Source organism: Sitodiplosis mosellana, unplaced genomic scaffold, assembly GCF_009176505.1.
Source record: "Sitodiplosis mosellana isolate CC-2019 unplaced genomic scaffold, AAFC_SMos_1.0 Smas_scaffold_20, whole genome shotgun sequence".
Classification (NCBI taxonomy): domain Eukaryota; kingdom Metazoa; phylum Arthropoda; class Insecta; order Diptera; family Cecidomyiidae; genus Sitodiplosis; species Sitodiplosis mosellana.
In genome coordinates, this window is record NW_022595262.1 from 704,595 (window position 1) to 728,237 (window position 23,643).

At 39.5% G+C, this 23,643-nt stretch overlaps 1 protein-coding gene across 1 annotated transcript; it reads right to left on the reverse strand.

The window, feature by feature from the left end:
- Nucleotides 1-25: 25 nt before the first annotated feature.
- Nucleotides 26-13,933, reverse strand: LOC129568577 (uncharacterized). Its single transcript, XM_055446631.1, has 3 exons — nt 13,447-13,933; nt 119-11,968; nt 26-41 (listed from the first exon to the last, which is right to left on the reverse strand). The coding sequence occupies exons 1-3, from the start codon at nt 13,890-13,892 to the stop codon at nt 26-28; spliced, it is 12,312 nt and encodes a 4,103-aa protein (XP_055302606.1). The 5' UTR covers nt 13,893-13,933.
- Nucleotides 13,934-23,643: the final 9,710 nt, after the last annotated feature.

Below are 23,643 nucleotides of genomic sequence, written 5' to 3' on the forward strand. Positions count from 1 at the left end.
GCGGTCAACACAAAGTGCAATGCGATCATCCGGTTTGACACCTTTGGCGATCAGGTAGTGTGCCAGTCGATTGGCGTAGGTGTTGAGTTCTTTATAGCTTAAAGTCTCTCCATCATACTCCACAGCATTTGATAGGCTATCACGTTCCACCTGATCCTCGAATAATTGATGAAGGCAGTGGGAGTTTGAATAATTATCTGTGTTCTGATTCCATTGATGCAGCAGCAACATGCGTTCTTCTTGTGGCATTACTACTAAAGTTCTTAACGGCTTTTGGGGCGTATGTGTAAGCGCATCGGCCATTGACACCAGAGCTTGTTTCATATAGGCACAGATTCGAGCCGCTGATATTGGGGACACTACTTGGACCGACAAGCTCAAAGCATGATCATTATCATCATCATCCAATGACATGGTCAACGGATACTTAGTTTGTCCCTCACTGCCTAAGTAGTTGATTCCCGGAAACGAAGTTTCAAATTGGCTGGTCTGTTGATTATGACGATAGTTCAATAGTGCACTGAACAGAGGCAGGCCAGTTGGAACTCCACTGCAGCGTTGTGCCAATACAAGCGGTGCGTGTTCGTGTGCCAACAATGCACTCAACCGATTATGGGTATGGTGTACTGCGATTTCGATGCTCGTCCCATCAATATCTAATCGCAGTGGGAGTGTGTTAATCATCGGTCCCATTGCCTTGTCATTTTCCTCTCCGGCCTGCAAACGGCCAAGAAGCACAGTGCCAAAAACTACTGCTTCACGACCGCTAGCTCCAGAAAGTACTCGTGCCCAAGCCAGATGACACAAACTGGACAGATTGACCCGTAAATGACGTGCATGGTCCCGTAGCTGATCATTGATTGTCTGCGGCAGATTCAGATGTGCTTCATTTGTCTCAGCACAGTCCCAACCACTGGGATTCAAACCAAACGGCACGATTGGGTCATCAATATCGCTTAGCATTTCTGTAAAGAATCTTGTGTGTTGTCTTGGACTAACTCGTAGTCGAGCATGGGCTACAAGATAACGGAATGAAGTGGGCGTTTCCAACTTTTCACTCTCTCCATACATGATGGCGTGAACTTCTGCCTGCATTTTTTCCAGTGTTGAATGGTCAATAATCAAGTGATGCATCAGCTGCAATACCACCCAGCTGCCATTAGATAATGGTGCAGCCATCAAACGCAATAACGGGGCGTGGGTTAAGTTTAGCCGATAATGACGCGGATTAAATTTTTGGATCAATTGTTCAAAAACAGCGTTGTCAGCATCGTTAATTTTTATCTCGTTGAATAATGAAGGAACATGATGTAAAACCACCTGAGCCGGTTCATTAAGACATTCCCAGACAAAGACGGTTCGCAGAATATCATGCCTTTCCATCACTCGCTGCAAAGCGTTCGCATAGCGTTCCATTGTTGTCCGATCATTAAAACTCATTCGGCTTACTGTCAAATAAGGATCGCCGTCTTCGGCCATCAGATGATGGAACAACATCCCGCTCTGTAATGGAGCCAATCCATAAATATCTTGGATATTACCTACTCCACCAGGTACTTTTGCAATAATTGTATCAATCTCTGTCTGAGAAAGTGTGATAAGCGGTAACATTTCTGGAGTAATCTCGGTGCTATCTACGGTAATTAGATTGAGCGGAATGGTCACTACTTGATAGCAAGTAAGAGTCGAAGCTAACATAGCCAGACTGGAAGCATCAAACACTTCCCGTGCGGTGGTGTCCAATCCGACCTTTCTCAACTTTGCTAAAAGCCGTACGACCAACAGAGAATGACCTCCGAGTGCAAAGAAATTGTCATGTCGGCTGATACTCTCAATGCAAAGCACTTCACGCCAGATATCGGCCAGTTTTTCTTCCATTTCACCCTGTGGAGCTTCATACAAATGACGAGCAAACGCTTCATCGTCCGGGGGCGGTAGTGCTCGTCGATCTAGCTTGCCACTGGATGTGAGTGGTAAGGATGCTAGAAACACATAAGCCGCTGGCACCATATAATCAGGCAGTGAAATCGATAGGAAAGTGCGCAAATCATATGCTATTAATGTATCCGTATCGGCCATCACATAAGCTACGAGACGAGCATCTGATCCATTGTTATAAGATTGTACGACCGCCTCTTGCACCTTAGGATGTTTGACTACATGAGCTTCGATTTCACCAGGCTCAATACGGAAACCACGAATTTTCACTTGCTGATCGATGCGTCCCAGATAGACCAAACTACCATCGGGTAGATAACGTGCTCGATCACCAGTACGGTACATGCGTGCCCATGAAGTGTCACTGAATGGATCGGGTAGAAAACTTTCAGCGGTAAGTTCAGGACGGTTTAGGTAGCCACGTGCTACACCAGCACCACCAATGTATACTTCTCCTTCGGCTCCTAGTGGCACTGGTTCACCGTAGGTATCCAGCAGATAAATTCGCTTATTGGGCAGTGGACGACCGATCGGTATTGGCGAGCTTTCAGGAATTGTGAAATTACAGACCCAACTGGTTGCAAAAACAACAGTTTCTGTGGGACCATACAAATTGGCTAACACTGTTTGACCTATGTCGTACTTTTCATACCAATCCCTTAAAATCATTGAATTCAAAGCTTCACCAGCTAAGATCACATATCTCAGTCTGTCAGACCTCGAACTGATGTTTTTTGTTCGCATGAACATTTTGAACGAAGATGGGGTTTGATTAAGTACTGTAATACCGCTGGCACAGATCCATTCATAAAACTCTTCCGCAGAACGGATCGTGCTGTGTGATGGAATCGACAGCTGACATCCATTTAATAACGCACCCCATATTTCCCATACAGAAACGTCGAACGAAATCGAATGGAACAAACACCATTTATCCTGGGTATTAATCTCAAATTGTTTATGTAGAGACATGACCAGATGTGCTGCGTCGTGATGTTCAACCATTACTCCTTTCGGTGTTCCTGTTGATCCAGAGGTGTAAATTACATAAGCCAAATTGAATGGACTGATTCCAGTCTTGGTTACATCGGGATTAACAATCGGAAAATCTGTAGGGAATGATTCGTTCAGGTCAACTATTGGCACTTGATGGTCTCCGAGTGCTATTCGGCCAGTAGTGTCTGCCAACACACATATTGGGTTTGCATCGCGTAGAATATTTGTTAGCCGTTGACTTGTATAAGCTGAATCCAGTGGTACATAGACGCCACCGGCTTTCAGAATACCAAGGATTGCTACGACCGTTGTTGTACTGCGCTCAACGCAAAGTGCGATGCGATCATCTGGTTTGACGCCTCTTGCGATCAGATAATGTGCTAGTTCATTAGCCTTGGCGTTGAGCTCTGCGTAACTTAGACTCTCCCTTTTACATTCCACGGCAATAGTCTGTCCGTGTTGCTCCACTTGCTCCTCAAATATTTCATGAAGACAGCGAGCAGGTGGATGGTATACGGTGGTTTCATTCCAGGTGTGTAACATCAACGTGCGTTCTTCCAGTGGAATTACATTCAGTTTTCGTACTGGTTTATGGGGCGTTTGCATTAACGCTTCCGCCATGGATTCCAGAGCATGTTTCATATAGGTACCAATTCGATCTGCTGACATTGGTGTAATTATTTGAGGCGTCAGTTCCAGCGAATCACCATCATCTTCAACTGATAAGATTATTGGGTAATTAGTTCGCTCCTCAACATCCACTACACTGATCCCAGCAAGTGACGCAGTAACATGTCCGGTCTTCTGCCTATGGCGATAGTTTAGCATTGCGCTGAATAATGGCAAACCTACTGGACACCCACTGCAGCGTTGAGCCAACACAAGCGGTGCGTGTTCATGTGCCAACAATGCACTCAACCGAGCGTGGGTATAATGTATAGCATTCTCAACACTCTTCTCATCAATATCTATCCGTATTGGGAGCGTGTTAATAGTCGGCCCCATGATATTATTGTTCCCCTCTCCAGCTTGTAAACGACCGAGTAACACGGAGCCAAAGACTACCGACTGACGTCCGCTAGCTCGAGCAAGTACCTGTGCCCAGGCTAAATGACACAAACTGGACAGACTGACGCGTAAATGACGTGCATACAACCGTAGCTGATCATTGAGTTTTTTTGGCAGCATCAGCTGTGCTTCATTGATATCAGTACCATCCCTTCCAACGTCGCGCAGACCAAATGGCAAGGTTGGCTCGTCAATATCACTTAGCATTTCAGTAAAGAAACTTGTTTGCTGGTCTGGACTAACTCCAAAGCGAGCCTGCGCTACCACTTGACGGAAGGGTGTAGGAGTTGTCAGTTTTTGCTGGTTAATAATTGCACCGATTTCTGCTTGTAGATGTTTCAGTGTAGTATGGTCATCAATTAAGTGGTGAATCAGTTGCAGTGCCACCCAACTACCCTCAGACGTTGGCGCAGCCATCAAACGCAAGAGCGGTGCCTGTGATAGGTCTAACCGGTAGTGACGAGGATTGAATTGGTGACTTAACTTATCAAGTGCAGTTTCAACAGTATCATTGAACGTAAGCTCAGTAAGTAATGAAGGAACTTGGCGCAAAACGACCTGTGCCGGCTCATTCAGACCTTCCCAGATAATGGCAGTGCGCAGAATATCATGTCTTTCAATCACCTGTTGCAAGGCAGATGCGTAACGTTTAAGAGTCATCCGATCAATAAAACTAAGTCGGATTACTGTCAAGTATGGGTCTCCCTCTTTAGCCATGACATGGTGAAACAAAACACCATGCTGCAGTGGCGCCAGTCCATAAATATCTTGGATATTAGTTACTCCACCAGGTATCTGTGCTACAATTGCATCAATCTCTGACTGAGAAAGACTAATTAGAGGTAGCATTTCTGGAGTAATAACAGTGCTGTCTGTGCTAATCAGATTGGGCGGAATATTCACTGATTGGTAAGGGGTGAGAGTCGCAGCTAACGTGGCCAAGTTTGAAGCATCAAATACTACCCGTACAGTGGTGTCCAATCTGATTTGTCTCAACCGTGCCAATAGCTGAACAATCAACAGAGAATGGCCTCCCAATGCAAAGAAGTTGTCATGTCGGCTGATTCGCTCAATCCCCAGCAGATCACGCCAGATATCGGCCAGTGTTTCTTCCATTTCACCCTGAGGAGCTTCATACTGTTGACGAGCAAAAGCTTCATAGTCCGGAGGCGGTAGTGCTCGCTGATCCAGCTTGCCATTGAGTGTAAGTGGTAGAGACGGTAGACACACGTATGCCGATGGTACCATATAATCAGGCAGTAAAGCCGATAAATAGGTGCGTAGATCCTGTGCTATTGATGTATTCACATCGGTCACTATATAAGCTACCAGACGAGCATCTGATCCATTGCCGTAAGATTGTACGACCGCCTCTTGCACCTGAGGATATTTGACTAGATGAGCCTCAATTTCACCAGGCTCAATACGGAAACCACGGATTTTCACTTGTTGATCCATGCGTCCGAGATAGACCAGATTACCATCAGGCAGATATCGTGCTCGATCACCGGAACGGTACATGCGTGCCGCTGGATTGTCACTGAATGGATCGGTCAAAAATCGTTCCTCGGTAAGCTCAGGACGGTTTAGATAGCCACGAGCTACGGCAGCACCACCAATATAAATTTCTCCCTCGGCTCCTAGTGGCACTGGGTCACCATATGAATCCAGCAAATACGCATAAAGATGTGGAAGCATTCGTCCAACTGAGTAGACGTTTTCGATAGCATTCAATGGTTGGTAGGTAGCATGAACTGTTATTTCCGTGATGCCATACATATTGACCAATAATGTTTGAATTTTGTCGTACTTGGCATTCCAGTCCTCTACAATCGATGGATCTAACGCTTCACCACCAAAGATTACATATCTCAGTCTGTTGGATCTGGAACTGATGTTTTTTGCTCGCATGAGCATTTTAAACACCGATGGTGTTTGATTTAGTACAGTAATACCTCTTGAACAGATCCAATCATAAAATTCATCCGTCGAACGTGTGATTTCATGTGGTACAATCGACAGTTGACTTCCATTCAATAATGCGCCCCAGATCTCCCAAACGGACAAGTCAAAAGAAATCGAATGGAACAAACACCACTTGTCCTCTTTGTTGAAATCAAATTTATCACGTGTAGCCTCAAAGAGTCTTACGACTTGCTGATGTTCAATCATTACTCCTTTTGGTGTACCTGTTGAACCAGAAGTGTAAATTATATAGGCCAGATGGCTTGGACTGACTCCAAGCTTGGTTATGTCTGGGTTATCGACTGGTAGATTGGCAGGTAATGGTTCGTCCAAATCAACTACTGGTACTTGATGGTCTCCAAGTGCTCTACGGCCAATAGCGTCCGTCAACAAAATTTTAGGATCAGAATCTTGTAAAATATTGGTCAGACGTTGGCTCGGATAGGCCGGATCGATAGGTACATAGGCTCCGCCGGCTTTTAAGATACCCAGTATGGCTACAAGCATTGTTGCACCGCGGTCAACACAAAGCGCGATGCGGTCATCTGGTTTGATACCTCTTGTGATCAAGTAGTGTGCTAGCTGGTTGGACTGGGTGTTTAGTTCTCTATAGCTAAAGATGGCCCCTTTACATTCCACTGCAATAGCCTGTGCGTTTTGTTCCACTTGCATCTCGAATAATTGATGAAGACAGCGATCAGGTGGATAGGTAACCTTGGCTTGATTCCATTTATGTAGCAGCAACGTACGCTCTTCTGGTGGAATCACATTCAGTGTTCGTACTGGTTGATGAGGCGTTTGTGTAAGTGCACAGACAATTGATTCCAGAGCCTGTTGCATATAGGCACCGATTCGAGCTGCTGACATTGGTGTAATAATTTGAGCTGTCAGTCCCAACGAATCACCATCATCTTCAACCGACAAGACCAAAGAGTAATTAGTTCGCTCTTCTGCATCTATAACAGTGACTCCAGGAAGTAAAGTATCGTTCTTCTCTCTCTTCTGATTATGACGATAGTTCAACAGTGCACTGAACAGAGGCAGGCCAGTTGGAACCCCACTGCAACGTTGTGCCAACACAAGCGGTGCGTGTTCGTGTTCCAACAATGCACTCAATCGAGTATGGGTGTGGCGTACTGCGGTCTCAACGCTCGTCTCATCAATATCTAATCGCAGTGGGAGTGTGTTAATCATCGGTCCCATGCTACTGTATTTCGTCTCTTCATCATGTAAACGGCCAAATAGAACGGTGCCGAAGACAATTGCCTTGTGTCCACTAGCTCGAGAAAGTACTTGGGCCCAGGCTAAATGACACAAACTGGACAGACTGACCCGTAAAAGACGTGCATGCATCCGTAGTTGATCATTGAGTTTTTTTGGCAGTGTCAGATTTGTCTCGTTGATTTCAGTCCCATTCCTCCCAACGTCGCGCAAACCAAATGGCAAGGTTGGCTCGTCAATATTACCTAGCATTTCAGTAAAGAAACGTGTGTACTTGGCTGGACTAATTCCCAATCGAGCCTGAGCTACAAGATTACGGAATGGGGTTGGCATTGTTAACTCTTCACTCTTTCCTTCAATGATAGCGTGAATTTCTACCTGTAGTCTGTCAAGCGATGAATGGTCAATAATCAAGTGATGCATCAACTGCAACGCAATCCAATTCCCGTCTGATGTAGGCGAAGCCATCAAACGCAGAAGCGGTGCATGTGTCAAATCGAATCGATTATGACGTGGGTCAAAGAGGCGAGTCAGCTGTATTAGAACTGTTTCACTGGTACCTTCCAATGTAATCTCGTTGAGTAACGAAGGAACATGTCGCAAAACTATCTGTGCCGGCTCTCTGATACCTTCCCAAATAAAAATAGTACGCAGAATATCGTGTCTCTTAGTCACTTCTTGTAAGGCTGTCGAATAACGTTCAAGTGCTGCCCGGTCGGTAAACTGGATACGGCCTACTACCAAGTATGGGTCACCCTCTTCGGCCATCAGATGATGGAATAACATACCGTGCTGTAATGGCGCCAATCCATAAATATCTTGGATATTGCCTACTCCACCTGGTACTTGTGCAATAATTATATCGATCTCGGCCTGAGTAAGATTAATAAGTGACAACATTTCTGGAGTAATCTCGGTGCTGTTTGTGGTAATCAGATTGAGCGGAATATTCACTGATTGATAAGGGGTGAGAGTCGCAGCCAACGTGGCCAAGTTTGAAGCATCAAAAACCTCACGTACGGCGGTCTGCAATCCGACCATTCTCAACTGCGCTAACAACTGTACGACCAACAAAGAATGGCCTCCCAATGCAAAGAAATTATCATGTCGGCTGATACGCTCAATGCCAAGCAATGCACTCCAGATATCAGCCAGTTTTTCTTCCATTTCACCCTGTGGAGCATCATATAGTTGGCGAGCAAACGCCCCATCATCCGGAGCCGGTAGTGCTCGTCGATCTAGTTTCCCATTACGTGTGAGCGGTAAGGATGGTATACACACATACGCCGATGGTACCATATAATCAGGCAGTAAAGCCGATAAATGTGTGCGTAGATCCTGTGCTATTGATGTATTCACATCGGTCACTATATAAGCTACCAGACGAGCATCTGATCCATTGCCATAAGATTGTACGACCGCTTCTTGCACCTGAGGATATTTGACTAGATGAGCCTCAATTTCGCCTAGCTCAATCCGGAAACCACGGATTTTCACTTGCTGATCGATGCGCCCCAAATAGACCAAATTGCCATCAGGCAAATATCGTGCTCGGTCACCAGTACGGTACATACGTGCCGCTGGATTGTCACTGAATGGGTTGGTACGGAAACGTTCTGCGGTAAGTTCAGGACGATTTAGATAGCCACGGGTCACGCCAGCACCACCAATATACAGTTCTCCTTCGGCTCCTAGTGGCACCGGTTCACCATATGAATCCAGTACATACGCACAAAGATCTGGGAGTGGTCTTCCAATTGAGTAAACGTCTTCGATAGCATTCAATGGTTGGTAGGTAGCATGAACTGTTATTTCCGTGATGCCATACATATTTACCAATAATGTTTGACTTTTTGTGTTCAGAGGTATATCAAACCAGTCCTTCATAATCGATGGATCTAACGCTTCGCCACCAAAAATTACAAATCGCAGACGGTCTGGTCGTGAACTCATATTTTTTGACCGCATAAGCATTTTTAATGACGATGGGGTTTGATTCAGTACAGTTATACGGCTGGTACATATCCAATCATAAAATTCGTCCGTAGAACGAGTGATATTGTATGGTACAATCGACAGTTGACTTCCATTCAATAATGCGCCCCATATTTCCCATACGGAAAAGTCGAAAGAAAACGAGTGGAACGAACACCACTTGTCTTTTTTGTTGAAATCAAACTTTTCGAGTGTAACCTCAAATAGTCGCACAACTTGCTTATGTTCAACCATTACACCTTTCGGTGTTCCTGTTGATCCAGAGGTGTAAATAACATAGGCCAAATTATTTGAATTGAGTCTAACCGTAGTCGCGTCAGGATTATCGGTTGACAAATTCGTTGACAGTGGTTTGTCTAAGTCAATCATTGGAATTTTATGGTCTCCGAGAGCATTTCGCCCAGCAGCATCTGTCAGCAGAAATAAGGGACTTGCATCCTGTAGAATATTGGCTAGCCTTTGACTCGGATAGGCGGGATCGATTGGTACATAGGCACCGCCAGCTTTTAGAATACCCAGCATCGCCACGAGCATGGTCGTACTGCGCTCAACGCAAAGTGCGATGAGAGCATCTGGTTTGACACCTTTGGAGAACAGGTATTGTGCTAGTCGGTTGGCTTGTTCGTTAAGTTCTGTATAGCTTAAGTTCACTCCATTACACTCCACTGCAACTGCTCCTCCGTCTCGTTCCACCTGGGCCTCAAACAACTGGTGGATACAGTGTGTGGATGGATATGTTTCGCTTATCTGGTTCCAAGTAAAGAGTAGTAGATCACGTTCAGCCTTAGGCAATAAATCCAATTTAGCTACAGGTAGTTTTACTTTATCATCGCTATGGGCAGATGCAAGCAACACCAACAAACGTGACGAAATACAATTGATTTCTTGTTCCGATATTTGATTTGCGTCGTAGATCCACTGAAAAGCACCTTTGCGTCCGTTGATCAGCAGAGTCATCAAGCTACCGTGGGAAACGAATTCGCAGACATCAGTCATGGCATACTCGTATTCACTTTGTGTATCGATTAGGGACGCAGCCAATGCCCAGGGTTGGTTGCCCCACGAACCATTCGTAAAATTTTTAGCGTCGCGGGTGAGTGTTTCTGACAAGCACGGCAAGTGATTGACCAATTGATTGTAATCCTTTTCAACAGTGGCCATAACACTTGAAAAAATGTCATTCAAGTCGATGGTTGTCCCAAATGGAACTGTCTTAGCAAATATGTATGGTGATGATGATGCCTCCTTGTCTTGTTGGCAACATTCAGTTGTGCCCCAGCCAATTTGTATTTGTGACGTTTGAGTATCTCGAGCAATGTAAATAAGCCATGCAGTAAGAACCTCTATCGTACTAAAGTCTCTTGAGCTTAGGTAAGCAGTTGCGGCCCATACTGGTGATTTATTGGCATTGTTGTTCGCGAAGGAAAGTTGACACGGTTCAAAATTGGCAAGACGCTTCGACCAGTAAGGTTCTGATGACATGGCCCTTGAGTGTGCGTCACCAAATCGTACGGCCTGTTCGGGTGTGATAATTGGGAGCTGGCTACCATTGGTGATATGACATTGATCAGTGAGAGTTTTGACCGAGATCGGCTGGCCAAATTCATTTAAAAAGTTGCTTATTTTCACCACTCCATCTGCAGCAGCCACGTGCCAAGCAGTTTCGTCTATTGCCAACACTGTGCCTGGAGGATTTCTGCTTACAGAATCTACGTGTTCCAATTTACTGATGCTCACAACCCGGTCGCATAGTAGAACTTTTGATGCTGCAAAAGGACTGGGACCGTTTCCCACCCACGTGTTGGAATGCACGAGACGAACTAAAAATTCGCATTCCCGAGCCCACTGCAAAAAACCGGCTGTAATTGGCCTGCGCCGATTGGCATAAAAACTCTCGCGTAGCTTAACAGTTGTAACGACACGACATTGTTCGTCAAGTGTGGCAACTGTACTGTTCGGCACACACACAATCTGATCTAAAATGAAAGATAAGTGGTTCTGTAAGGCAGCGAGTTGTTCTTCTGAATGCCCTCCATAAACATCTTCAAAGAGAATGTCAAGTCGGCCGTTTGAATCATCGGTCCAGAATGTTATATTCAAGTCATTGATATCAATGTTCCCACCATAATGTGATGAACAACTACATCCCTCAAACGTATCTCCATGATCATAACGCAATATATTTACAACAGGACCAAAACTACAATTGAAGTTATAGTTAGCGAGTTGTAGGATCTCTTCGATACGGTAACGTTGATGTTTCAGGATTGATTTTGTTTCTTGGGCAATTTGAATTATGACCTCGGGTATCGTAGCATGCTCAGGGATATGCAACAGCAATGGTAAAACGTTGGCTGTCATTCCAAGCTCTTTATTCAAATATGTACCACGCACTGGCAGATTGAGACTCATGTACTCGCGACCGAGAAGGCTTCGGAGCAAAAGCGCTGAAACGCCAATATAAATAAAAGATTCTGGAATATTCATTGTTTTCGCTGCCTGTTGCAGTTTTTGGCATTCACGGATGCCCAATGTCATTGTTTGACGATAGGTTGTCTTCTTTCCAAGAAAATTAATACTTCGTTGTGTGTAAGCAAAGCGCTTCAATCGCTGAACATAAGCCTGCCAGAATCTCATATCTTCTTCATACTCATCGGATGCTCGATACATGGCGTCAGCGCATGCTAAAGCATCGAAATGTAACTTAGGCTGCACCGTGATTTCTTCACCTTGCTTTAAACTATTGTAGGTAGCAGCGAGCATAGTTTCGAACTTTGACCAAGACCTAACAATGTTAAGAGAAAATACCAATTAATTTTGCGAGAAAAAAAACATTTGTCTAAGACAGTAACACCGTGCAACACATGTTTCTGCACATGAGAAATTCCGATTGCTTGTTTTAGAGGACCAAAAACCAAGCACCTTTGCATCATTAGTTTGTTCGAAACCACGTCTAGATTTTTTTTAATCGACAATATAAGACAAATTTCAGGTCAAAATGAGCAAATCACAAACATAAGCATCGATTTGACAGGTAAAGGCAAATGATTTCTACCTTTTCTGCCTTTGAACAACTAGTATGATCCTTTACAAACATTTTGGGTACTTACATGACCAAATCGAGTGATGTTTTCACATATTTCTGGCCGCATATTTGGTTGGTTCGAATTCAACTCTGAAAGAATCGACTTTTGGCCAAAAATCCTTAAATATAGGCTTTTTAGGGATAGTATCTTAGCGCAAAGTTATTTTTTCTCGAAAATATGGGGAGTCTACCCAGACCAAATCTCTCAAAATTGACTTTTCGAGGTACCTTCTGAACAAAAGTTACGTTTTTAATGCATTTTGCTATGAAAATATCATTTTTTGTTCGGGAGGTACCCCAAAAATCATTTATAAGAGATTCTGTGTGGGAAGATTCCCAATATTTCTCGAAAAAATTAATTTTTTACTAAGAAACTCATCCAAATAGTGTATTTTTGGGGTACCTCCCGAACAAAAAATGTTATTTTCATAGCAAAATGCATGAAAAACGTAACTTTTGTTCGGGAGGTACCTCGAAAAGTCAATTTTGAGAGTTTTTGTCTGGGTAGACTTCCCATATTTTCGAGAAAAAATAACTTTGCGCCAAGAGACCATCCCTGAAAAGCCTATACTTAAGGATTTTTGGCCAAAAGTCGATTCTTTCAGAGTCGAATTCGAACCAACCAAATATGCGGCCAGAAATATGTGAAAACATCACTCGATTTGGTCATGTAAGTATCCAAAATGTTTGTAAAGGATCATACTAGATGTTGAAAGGCAGAAAATTTAGAAATTATTTGCTTTTACCTGTCAAACCGAAGCTCATGTTTGTGATTTGCTCATTTTGGCCTGAAATTTGTCTTATATGTGTCGATAAAAAAAAGTCTAGACGTGGTTTCGAACAAACTAATGATGCAAAAGTGCTTGGTTTTTGGTCCTCTAAAACAAGCAATCGGAATTTCTCATGTGCAGAAGAAAAAGTTGAAATTTGTTACACGGTGTAATCCTACAAAGTGTATATTTGAGGTACCTCCCGAACAAAAAATTATAATTTCATATCAAAATCCATAAAAAGTTTCACTTTTGTTCCCCAACAACCCTAGGTACCTCAAAAAGTCACTTTTAAGATTTTCAATTAGTAAATTTGATAAGTCTCATCATATTTTTTAGGCAAACTAACGAACAAAGTACGCTCCGGTGAACACCAAAAAACTAACATGAATTTTTCTTGGACCATACCTAACATCGATGAGGCCGTGATGGAATCGCGCATAAAGTATGTATTTGTCACTGTCGACGACGTAGAACGTAAACTCGTAGAGTTGATCGTCGGTCATGCGGCAGGACTTTTGCGCGGCTTTTTTCATTTTTTTCAATGCCTCTTTGAGTGGTGTGGAATGAGTAGTAAGATCAATTGTTGTTAAATTGTGATGAATGCTCTCGTCATGAATCTGCCACAGATTTCCATCTGAATAGATGAATCGTGTCTGCATTATTGGAACCTTAGAAGAAAGATGATTGATCGCATTCGCTAAGACTTCCAGATCTAATGCACCACGGATGAGTTTATAAGACCAAACATTGCAATTGGCATCAGGACGCGTTTGTTCAATGAGAAACATTTCACGCTGTGCACGTGTCGCTAAACAGCGAAGAGTTTCTCCACTATCCAGGATAATGCACATGATTGCAATGAAACACTTCTTTGTTGTATTTTTAACTTACGTACATCAAATGTTTTCAACTGCAAAAGGAAATGAAATGAGAAATTAATTGGAAATTGGAAGAATTTTATATAAAACAATTTGCCACTTCAAGCCTTGAACTCCGCGGAACTGTATTTTGAAAAAGAATCTCATAAAAATTATGATCTCAACTCAATTTTTAGATACATATGGTCACGATCGCGGCGCACGGTAACTTTACTGACGTTTTTCACATGCTCATAACTCCGCTATCATAATAGATAACAAGAAAGAGTAAAGGCATAAATTCTAGCTAATTATACTAAAATTCATTTAATACAAGGAACTCTACAGTCTGTGTACTTGTTATGCTGAATATGTGCAAAAGAATAAGAAGGTGTTAAAAAAATGTATGAAAATTTGCGAATTTTCAAGGTTTTTTACACACGATTATATCTCTACAAAAACCAAAAAAAAGTTCCATGTTATGATTCGATTATTGTTGCCCCATACTCGATCTACATTTTTTGTCTTCACTCTTCTGATATATCTCTGATAGTGGCCATGTTATGAGCTCATTTGTATGTCAGTAACGTTACACCTCCGCGACCGTGACCATATACATATTTTGTATAGCAATTCATTTACTTTTTATACAATATAGAGAAACATACGGAAAAAGGGTTCAGATTTTTGATACAAATGGTTTTTCTCTGCCAAAATAGAAAGTAACGAAACTATGTTCAATTCTTAGCTCACTGGAGGGAATTTCCTTTGCGTTTGAGTCATGATGTTTTGAACAACACATTATTTTCAATGATTAAATGTGGTAAAAAGAAAATATATATCTTGTTATTATTAATCATTATTTACAAAAAAATCAAATTTAATTTTAAAATTATAATGAACTTTTTCGATCAGAATATAAATTGTGAATAATACTATTCCGAAAGTGACCCACAATCATCATCACAATTTAGACCAATAAGTGATGTAAAATGTTATGACAATTATTTTCAACCATCACTTGCAAGCACTAACACACTATCAATTGTAAATTATTATATGAGAGCGAAGACTAATAATAATCTATAATTATAATTAGATTACGAAGCCGATCATTTGCGAAAGCACATTGTAAATGTAATCCCATTGAATTCGGTGGGGTTATATAAATCTTACTAGCACTTATGATACAAAAAGCGTATTTTGTCATCAATTCATTTCAATCACTTGGAAATATTTTAAACTGAGAGCATAAATTACAACTCGTAAAATCCGCTTAAAAAACCATATGAATTAAATTTGATAGCTCTGTTGGATCGTCGCAATTTGCATACAGTTTGTAAGAATTTGGAATATTACAAGAGAATTTCACCATCTTATCTCAATGAAACGATAAATTTAAAATCATTATCTATTATTACCCAAAGCGTGTCTTTTCTTTAGTGTTGTTCACTCTATGGAGAAAAAAATGAACGAATTGAAACTTTGTTAATTTTGTTTATTTAAATCACTTTTCTTTCAACTCAAGAAATTTAAGATGTTGAACAAATCGAAATTTAAAAAACATTATCTTTATTTTAAAGGTTTGTATGATTTTCACAACGAAATGATTCTATATATATACGAATTATAACGTTCATTGGCTTTTTAACGGGGGTTTGTCCCACCCAATTCTTCTGTCAAAATTCAATGCGACACAAAGATAAAGATAAATAAACAGATTAATTGCTAAAAATTTCCATCCATATGGCTTTTTAAGAGAGTAATTAGTCAGATTGTGTCTGAATCAGTAGTGATTATAAATGGAATTCCGCAAGTGTTTACCAGTAAATGACCATATGACGCAACAATGATAGAAATCAAATGTTTTGTCTCCAATTATTTTGTATAAAAAATGAGTTTCATTTTTTCCCTTCAACTTTCATCCGCCATCATTGTATGTCATTTTTGAAGAAATAACAATTTAGCGAATCATTTTTTGAATTGTGATTCATTGCATCCGACAATGATGTTTTACTCACACTTCATTTACTCATAGTCAAAATAGAACATTACAAACTCTTTCCAATTGAAATCATATCACGATTGCGGTTTTACGTCAACATTTGATTTCATGAAATATTTCCAATGATTCATAGAGAACCCTTTGTTCAAGTTTGTTTTTTGGTCTTATCCGATTGTAAACACGTGCGGACAATTTTGGATTACGTGTTCAATTCGTTTTGTTATCATTTATAATAACTTGATGGTTTTGAAATTGGGGACAAATCAGAACAAAATATTATCATTATTTTTATCAATTGTAACGTATTATGAGGTTTTCTCAGAGGTTTTCCCCTCATAAACACCGGAATGTAATGAAACAACAAATTTGTTAAAGCTTAATAATAATGATATGTACTAACATTTAATTTTACTTTTCCGTACACATCGTGTCAAGGGAAAGTATAGGAATTGGTCCCGAAAACTTTTTTCGCAAAATTAGCTTAGATCACCATAAAAACTCATGAAACGCGTAGAAAACCACTTTTTGAGACACTTTTCCGTTCGTGTGCCGTCGTCGTTGTCGTTGTCGTTGGTGTTTGTTAACACGATAACTCAAAAAATAATTGAGATAATCAAAATCTGGAAATGCCAAAAGTTTTGTATCCGAAAAACTTAGTTTAAGTTCGAAGATGAGCCATTTTCGATTTGATCCTGGGGTACTTGCCCTAAGAAAAACCTCAAAAAATTGACACTTTTGTATGGGAGGTACCTGCAAATCGACTCCGATTGGCTTCAAACTTTCTGGGATTTCATTTTTTGGGAAAAAATAAGATTCTGAAAGTTTCATGTTGATCGCATTTGCAGAAGATTGATTTTTTGTCCTCAATTTTGTCGAAATTTTCTTGGAAAAAATTGAGGGGCAAAAACCAAACTTCTGCAAATGCGATCAACATGAAACTTTCAGAATCTTATTTTTTCTCCAAAAGATGAAACCTCAGAAAGTTTAAAGCCAATGAGGTTCGGTTTACGGGTACCTCTCATACAGAATTGTCGAAGTTTTAGTTAAAGTGACCGATTTTTCACTTTATTTTTACTTTTCCGTACACAACGTGTCAAGGGAAAGTATAGGAATTGGTCCCGAATTTTTTTTTCGCAAAATTAGCTTAGAACATCATAAAAACTCATGAAACGCATAGAAAACTTTTTGAGACACTTTTCCGTTCGTGTGCCGTCGTTGTCGTCGTCGTTGGTGTGTGTTAAAACGATAACTCAAAAAATAATTAAGATAATCAAAATCTGAAAGTCCCAAAAGTTGTGTATCCAAAAAACTTAGTTTAAGTTCGAAGATGAGCCATTTTCGATTTGATCCTGGGGTACTTGCCCTAAGAAAAACCTCAAAAAATTTACACTTTTGTATGGGAGCTTCAGCCGATTGGCTTCAACCTTTCTGGGATTTCATTTTTTGGGAGAAAAATAAGATTCTGAAAGTTTGAAACCAATCGGAATCGATTTACGGGTACCTCCCATACAAAATTTTTGAAATTTTGACTAAAATTACCGATTTTTGGACAATTTTGTATGGGAGGTAAATCGATTCTGATTGGCTTCAAATTTTATGAGGTTACATTTTTTGGAGAAAAAACAAGATTCTGAAAGTTTCATGTAGATCGCATTTGCAGAAGTTTGATTTTTTGTCCTCAATTTTTGTCGAAATTTTCTTGGAAAATTTGAGGGCCAAAAATTCAACTTCTGCAAATGCGATCAACATGAAACTTTCAGAATCTTAGTTTTTCTTCGAAAAATGAAACCTCAGAAAGTTTGAAGATAATAGGAATCGATTTGCGGGTACCTCCCATACAAAATTGTCGAAATTTTAGTTAAAGTGACCGATTTTTCAAGAATATTGAAAAAACCAAAAGTACGGACAACGGTACGGAAAAGTTTGGGATTACGAATATAATTCTTTTTATTTAATTTTTAATTTGAATAATTTCTAAATCAAAATTATACTCGACACATTCTAACCACTTAAAGATGACAACATCGAAAGTTGGTCTACATCAAATTTTATGAAACATTTCCAATGATTCATTTAATCGTGAAATCTTTGTATGATTGAATGGTAAATGTTATTGTGACAAATGATGACGCCTCGTTTGATGACAAATACAAAATAAATCCGTTATCATTGAGCCATGAATTGAAGAAAATTACTATTGTATTTATGTTGTTTACAATTTATCAAGCTTGGTCAAAATAGACCCTTTGACCGAAATAACTGAACGCCTAGGCGTTCATTGCTACGAATGCACGAAAGCAGTGAGAATAGCAATGAAAGCCTAGGCGTTCAGTATTTAAAATGTACATGAAAATTATGAAAGCCTCATCGAACGAATGTAGGCTTTCATCAAATCCTATTGAGTCCACCCGGGTATTGTTTCAAACCAATGGGTAACAGCATTCCGCCAATCGTATGGAAATACGACAACAATTTGTCTGCATTCAACATAGCTAGTTTTGCGATTATAGTGGCGTTGCTATGCTAAGTGTGTTACTGTATTCGAAGAAGATCCACACAAAAGGGAATGAAAAATATTCGTTATGATTTTTTTCTATTGAATTTTTTTGAATGTATTTTACATTACAAAAACGACTACTGCGGCGCTGCGAACGTTTTGACAGGTATAAAAGTCAATTGTTAGCAGGCATTGTTTCAAACATGCAAGAATATTTAATCAGATGAAAAACCTCTAGACGAGGTTAAAATGGAGTGACGCTCTGTACGTGGATTTAGCACTCAAAATGACTGATATCATTTTGAGTGACGCTAGAACGCTGTATTATCACTACATACGAGGTTCAAAAGTATTTTTCGCATTCACTATTGTGAAAATTTACTCACAATAAGGAAAAATATCTTGCGTCACGACTTTTGATTTTAGTTCAAGTTTTCAAGCGTTTTGCCGTCTAAAAGTCGTGACGCGATATTTTTCCTTATTGTGAGTGAATTTTCACAATAGTGAATGCGAAAAATACTTTTGAACCTCGTATGTAGTGATAATACAACGTCCTAGCGTCACTCAAAATGATATCAGTCATTTTGAGTGCTAAATCCACGTACAGAGCGTCACTCCATTTTAACCTCGTCTAGAGGTTTTTCATCTGATATCACTAATTTTGTAAGGCAATTATTCTCGGAAAAAATACACTTTTATTTTATTTTTATTTTCTTTATTGTGGAAAAAGTTTTATGCTACAATTAACAGGCCCTAAGCCCCCTTACAAATTGATAGCTGATTTCATTTTTGGTTTAGGTAATAAAACTTTTGCTAGAAATATGTCTATTTTAAGGTCTTATCATTGGGAAATTGTAATTTTTCGGGTAAAACATTTGCATCCACATTTCGCAAGTTTTGTAAATAGCAAATTTCCACTTACATTTAAAAAAGTCCCATTTTCCCCTTATTGGACATTGTAAAATGTGATTAAATTTCAAAATATCCATTAAAAGAGTTTTGAAGTAATTTTTGACCCATTACTTCATTGAAAAATATTAATTTCCAACCACCAAAGCTCTGGAAAGTGCATTTTTTATGTATCCCCCGAGCAAAAGTTCAATTTCATACATTCAGATGCCAAAATGCCGATTTATGACCAAAATGACAACGAAATGGATATTCAAGTGTTCGTGGACTCCCATTATTTTCACGAAAAAATAGCAGTTTTCTAAGACCAAAATGTCGTCAGAGGTCTATTTCACGTGTTTTCCGAACAAAAATGTCATTTTCAGTGAAAATAGAGCAAGTTGAAAAATTCACTTCAATCCGACCTATTTTTCGACTATGAAATGCCCTCAGATCGCATCGTGACCACCTTTAATCGATTGCTCGTCGAAAATTGAGCGGATATGGTCTTTCGTGAGCCTTTTTCAGCCAGTAGATGCGTATTTTTGGCAGCAATTTCATCGTAGAATGCGACTCTTCGTACAAATTCCGTTCATTGATGAATTGCCTATGCCCAAAACTTCGAAATACGAATTTTCCCGGATATATGGGATATGTCATTTTTTTGGTATGGTAGCCGGCTACAAACGCTCAGTTTTTGGTAGAACATTGTCGGACTCATTTTTGAGAAATCGCCTTTGGCGTGAAATTTAAGGGGGTCGATTTTTCATAAAAATCGACTTTTTTCTTTTATATCACATAAACATTGGCATGTGTGTCTGGAACTTTTTGAAGGTCTTCTCAAATGATACTGAGCTGACTTTGCCCGATGGGCGTCTGAGTTGATCTAGTGTGCGAAATAAATACTTGAAAAAATCGTATACATGCAGGCTAGCGAAGCCATAGCCAGCTCATCTCTAATGCAAATGTCAATCTGAGGACGGATTTCAACGTGCCCCGACACTAGCTACAACTTGGGCATATCGACACCAGAATCTGTGGGGTCAAAAAAGTTTCCGGACACACGGGGACACGCACATCCAAATCAATACTTTCATAGAAAACCATGGTCAAACTGCCAATGCCCATAACTTTTTCGTTTTTGGACTAATCGCAGAGAAAAGATTAAATTTTTGGCAATTACACATTTTTGAATTCATTACATTTGAAAAAGTTTCAAAGTTCAGAATAGCAAAGGGTCCCATTTGGATTTGTGTAGGGGAATTATGTGTAGGTTGACCCGCACTAATCATTTTAGTCATAACTTTTTATGGAATGAAGATAAATGCACACTTGATATAATATTGGAAAGAGAGCCCAAAAAGCCACAATTCGATCAGGAAATTCATTAGTTTTGGTTGTAAAAACAAAACATTTCGGTCAATTTTCTAAGCGGTCTGATTTTTGGCAACAACATTTTCTCTTTGTAAGTTGACCCACCCTATTTTTTTAGAAAAATATGCAGTAGAAACACTCAATATATGAAATTCATTGAATTTCGTTGGATTTTCAATCGTTTTCGGTCTTTACAACTACGAAAAAAAATGAAAAAATGTAGAAAAATATAGTAGAAAAAATACATGTTCTCTATTTTACTTTTTCGCACGCCCATGTCTTGAGTAAAAGTATTGTAATCACTCCAAAACCTAGGTACCCCGAAAAACCATTTTTCTATCCATTTTCGACACCAAAAAGCACGATATAGTGGTTATTTTGCTATGTTAATGTGGGTGTGTCGTACGCTGTGCGCTGTGCGCTGTGCGCTGTACGCTGTACGCAAAAATTTGTTAGCACGATTGCTCAAATACCAGAATAGGAAACGAAATTCTGCGAGTACCAAACGTTCGTGCTTCGTTAGACTTGGAAACCATTAAATTTCCAGCCACCCCAGATGTACCCTAGGATACCTAGCCTATGAAAAACCTTCAAAAAATCGAACTTTTGTTCGGGAGGTACCCAAAATGGGCTACCCAAGTGGATTTCATCAGTCCAACTCGATTTATTTCATCAAAATAATCGGGGCCCAGGAACAACCTAGCACCCGCTAACCCACCTTTTTTTCGTATCCAATCGGTATTGAATAGTGATTCTGAGTCTCATTTATTCTCAACAATGTGGATTTTCCCGAGTTGGAAGAGGATGAATTTTACTACGAAATCGAAGACTTGTGTGAAACTACAAAGAATACAGATCTAGAATCAATCACAATTCAAATTGTTGGAACAGAATTCTTAAATGATTTGTCAATCGATGTGTTCATTATAAATTTGGTGAACGCAAACAGAACCATACCATTCAACATGCATCCAGTCTGCTATGGACAAAAACAAGGGCGATACAAACGACTTCTAGCCGAACGAGACGATCTGCAAATAATATACATCGGCCAGGGCAGCTTTCTTGGCCATTACACCACAGTTCACTATACAGTCTACACGGGGAGGGCAATCATGGGAAAAGATTGGACGTATATCAACGAAACATCCTCACTCGCCTGTAACCCGGAGCACAGTATCAATTCATCGAACCGGCAACGTTGCAACCAGATGGATGTTCCTGTGGCATTTTCTCGATTGCATACGCCACAACCATCATTTTGGAACACAACCCAGCAACATCCCATCTAAAAATCAATCAGCACAAAAGAGACAATTTAAAGAAGACCAGCGAACTACGAAACCACATCAAAAGAATATACGAAACAAATGAACTACAGCTGTTTCCACAATAAATAATGCACACATTTTCGTTTTTGTCTAAGTTTTTGGATACTTGTTTTCAAGTGTTGCATCGCAAAAATGACCAAAAAAAATCAGTTTAATCAACTTGCTTATTAAACATTTTGTCGAGATTGGTTATTATTTCCGTCCAAATTTTTTGATTTAATTAAAATCAAAGTTCATTCTCCAAATATTTGACTGATTTGCAGTTCTTCGATTAAAGTTCAGTTTTTTTAATACTTGGTTATTTTGCATTTTTGAAAGAGAGATAAATATTAAGCCAAAAACTGCGTAGAAAATAAGAAGTTGAATTCAAGCAGTATTCAGACGACAATAAAGACAATCAGACGTTTCATTTCATTTGAATACCCAACATCAAGATTTTCGGAATCATAATGCAATTTTCCATAAAATACGTGAACATACTGTTGTTTTTTTCTGAAAATTCTTATAAATTTCCTAGACAAAATCTGAATATAAGCTGAACGCTATGAAAACGGTGCGGAAAAGTTCGTCTTACGGAGTTAAGACTATTTATTTCCATATTTCATCGATTTTTTCGTGTTTTTCAAATCCGAAAACGATTGGAAAATCATTAAAATTCAATGAATCTCGTATATTGAGTGTTTACGCTGAATGGTTGTCTCATTTTTCTGATTTTTTTCGGGTGGGTCAACTTACAAAATTGGAAAGAATTTCGCCATGTAATGATGTGTGTGAAATGACTTCGGATTATGAAAATACATGAAAAACTAGTACAGAAAGCTTATACTCGCTTTGCTGATATCTTTGAAATTGTCCACTTGATGATGAATCATTGATGATCCGAAAAAATTTAGTTTTTATAAAAATTATTTTTTTTTGCAAAATTTTTTAATGAGCCGATCCGAGCCGTTTGAGAAGCGTATTAGGAAAAGAGCTGCTGAAATTCATCATCAATTACAGAAGACAAATAATAATTATTAATCGCTAGAAAATCCCAAAAAATTCCATTTTGAATATTTCTTTATTCATGAAAAAAAGTTTATATTCACTATTCAAATCTATGAAGTGCGATGCTTATTTAACATAGTTGAATATATGAATGGTTTGGAGCAAAAATGTAGTACAGAAAAGTTGAGCGGAAAAATGTCAAATGAAAAGGGATAGCTATATAGTTCACTATAGTTTATTATACAGTTTACTATATAGCTATCCCTTTTCCGCTCATTCATCATCGACATTTTTCCGCTCAACTTTTCTGTATTATATTTTCGCTCCAAACCATTCATATCTATATAGGCTTCGGACGCAGAAATACCATGTTCTGGAACTCTATTGAAGATATGAAATTTTAGTTTACATCAACTTTATTTATCGATAGAAAAACTTATCATATAGGTAGTTTCTTCAATAAAATTTGAATTCCAAGGTTTGAGAAAATGAATGAATCTAGAACGTTTTGAAAATTAATCAGTATTAAATATAATCATACAATGCAAAAGGTTTATGTTGTTTTCAAATAATTCCTTTATGACTCGATGATTACGTATAAGTAGTCAGATGTTTAGTCAGTGCCCCAGTAACATGTTGTGGTGTAATAAAAATCGCGGCTCC

Bases quoted from the DNA above. Each gene is read 5' to 3' on its own strand.
- LOC129568577 (XM_055446631.1), bottom strand. From the start codon at position 13,892: ATGTGCATTATCCTGGATAGTGGAGAAACTCTTCGCTGTTTAGCGACA. The intron at 11,969-13,446 runs GTATGGTCCAAG...TAACATTGTTAG, and splicing joins CACGGCCTCATCGATGTTAG to GTCTTGGTCAAAGTTCGAAA.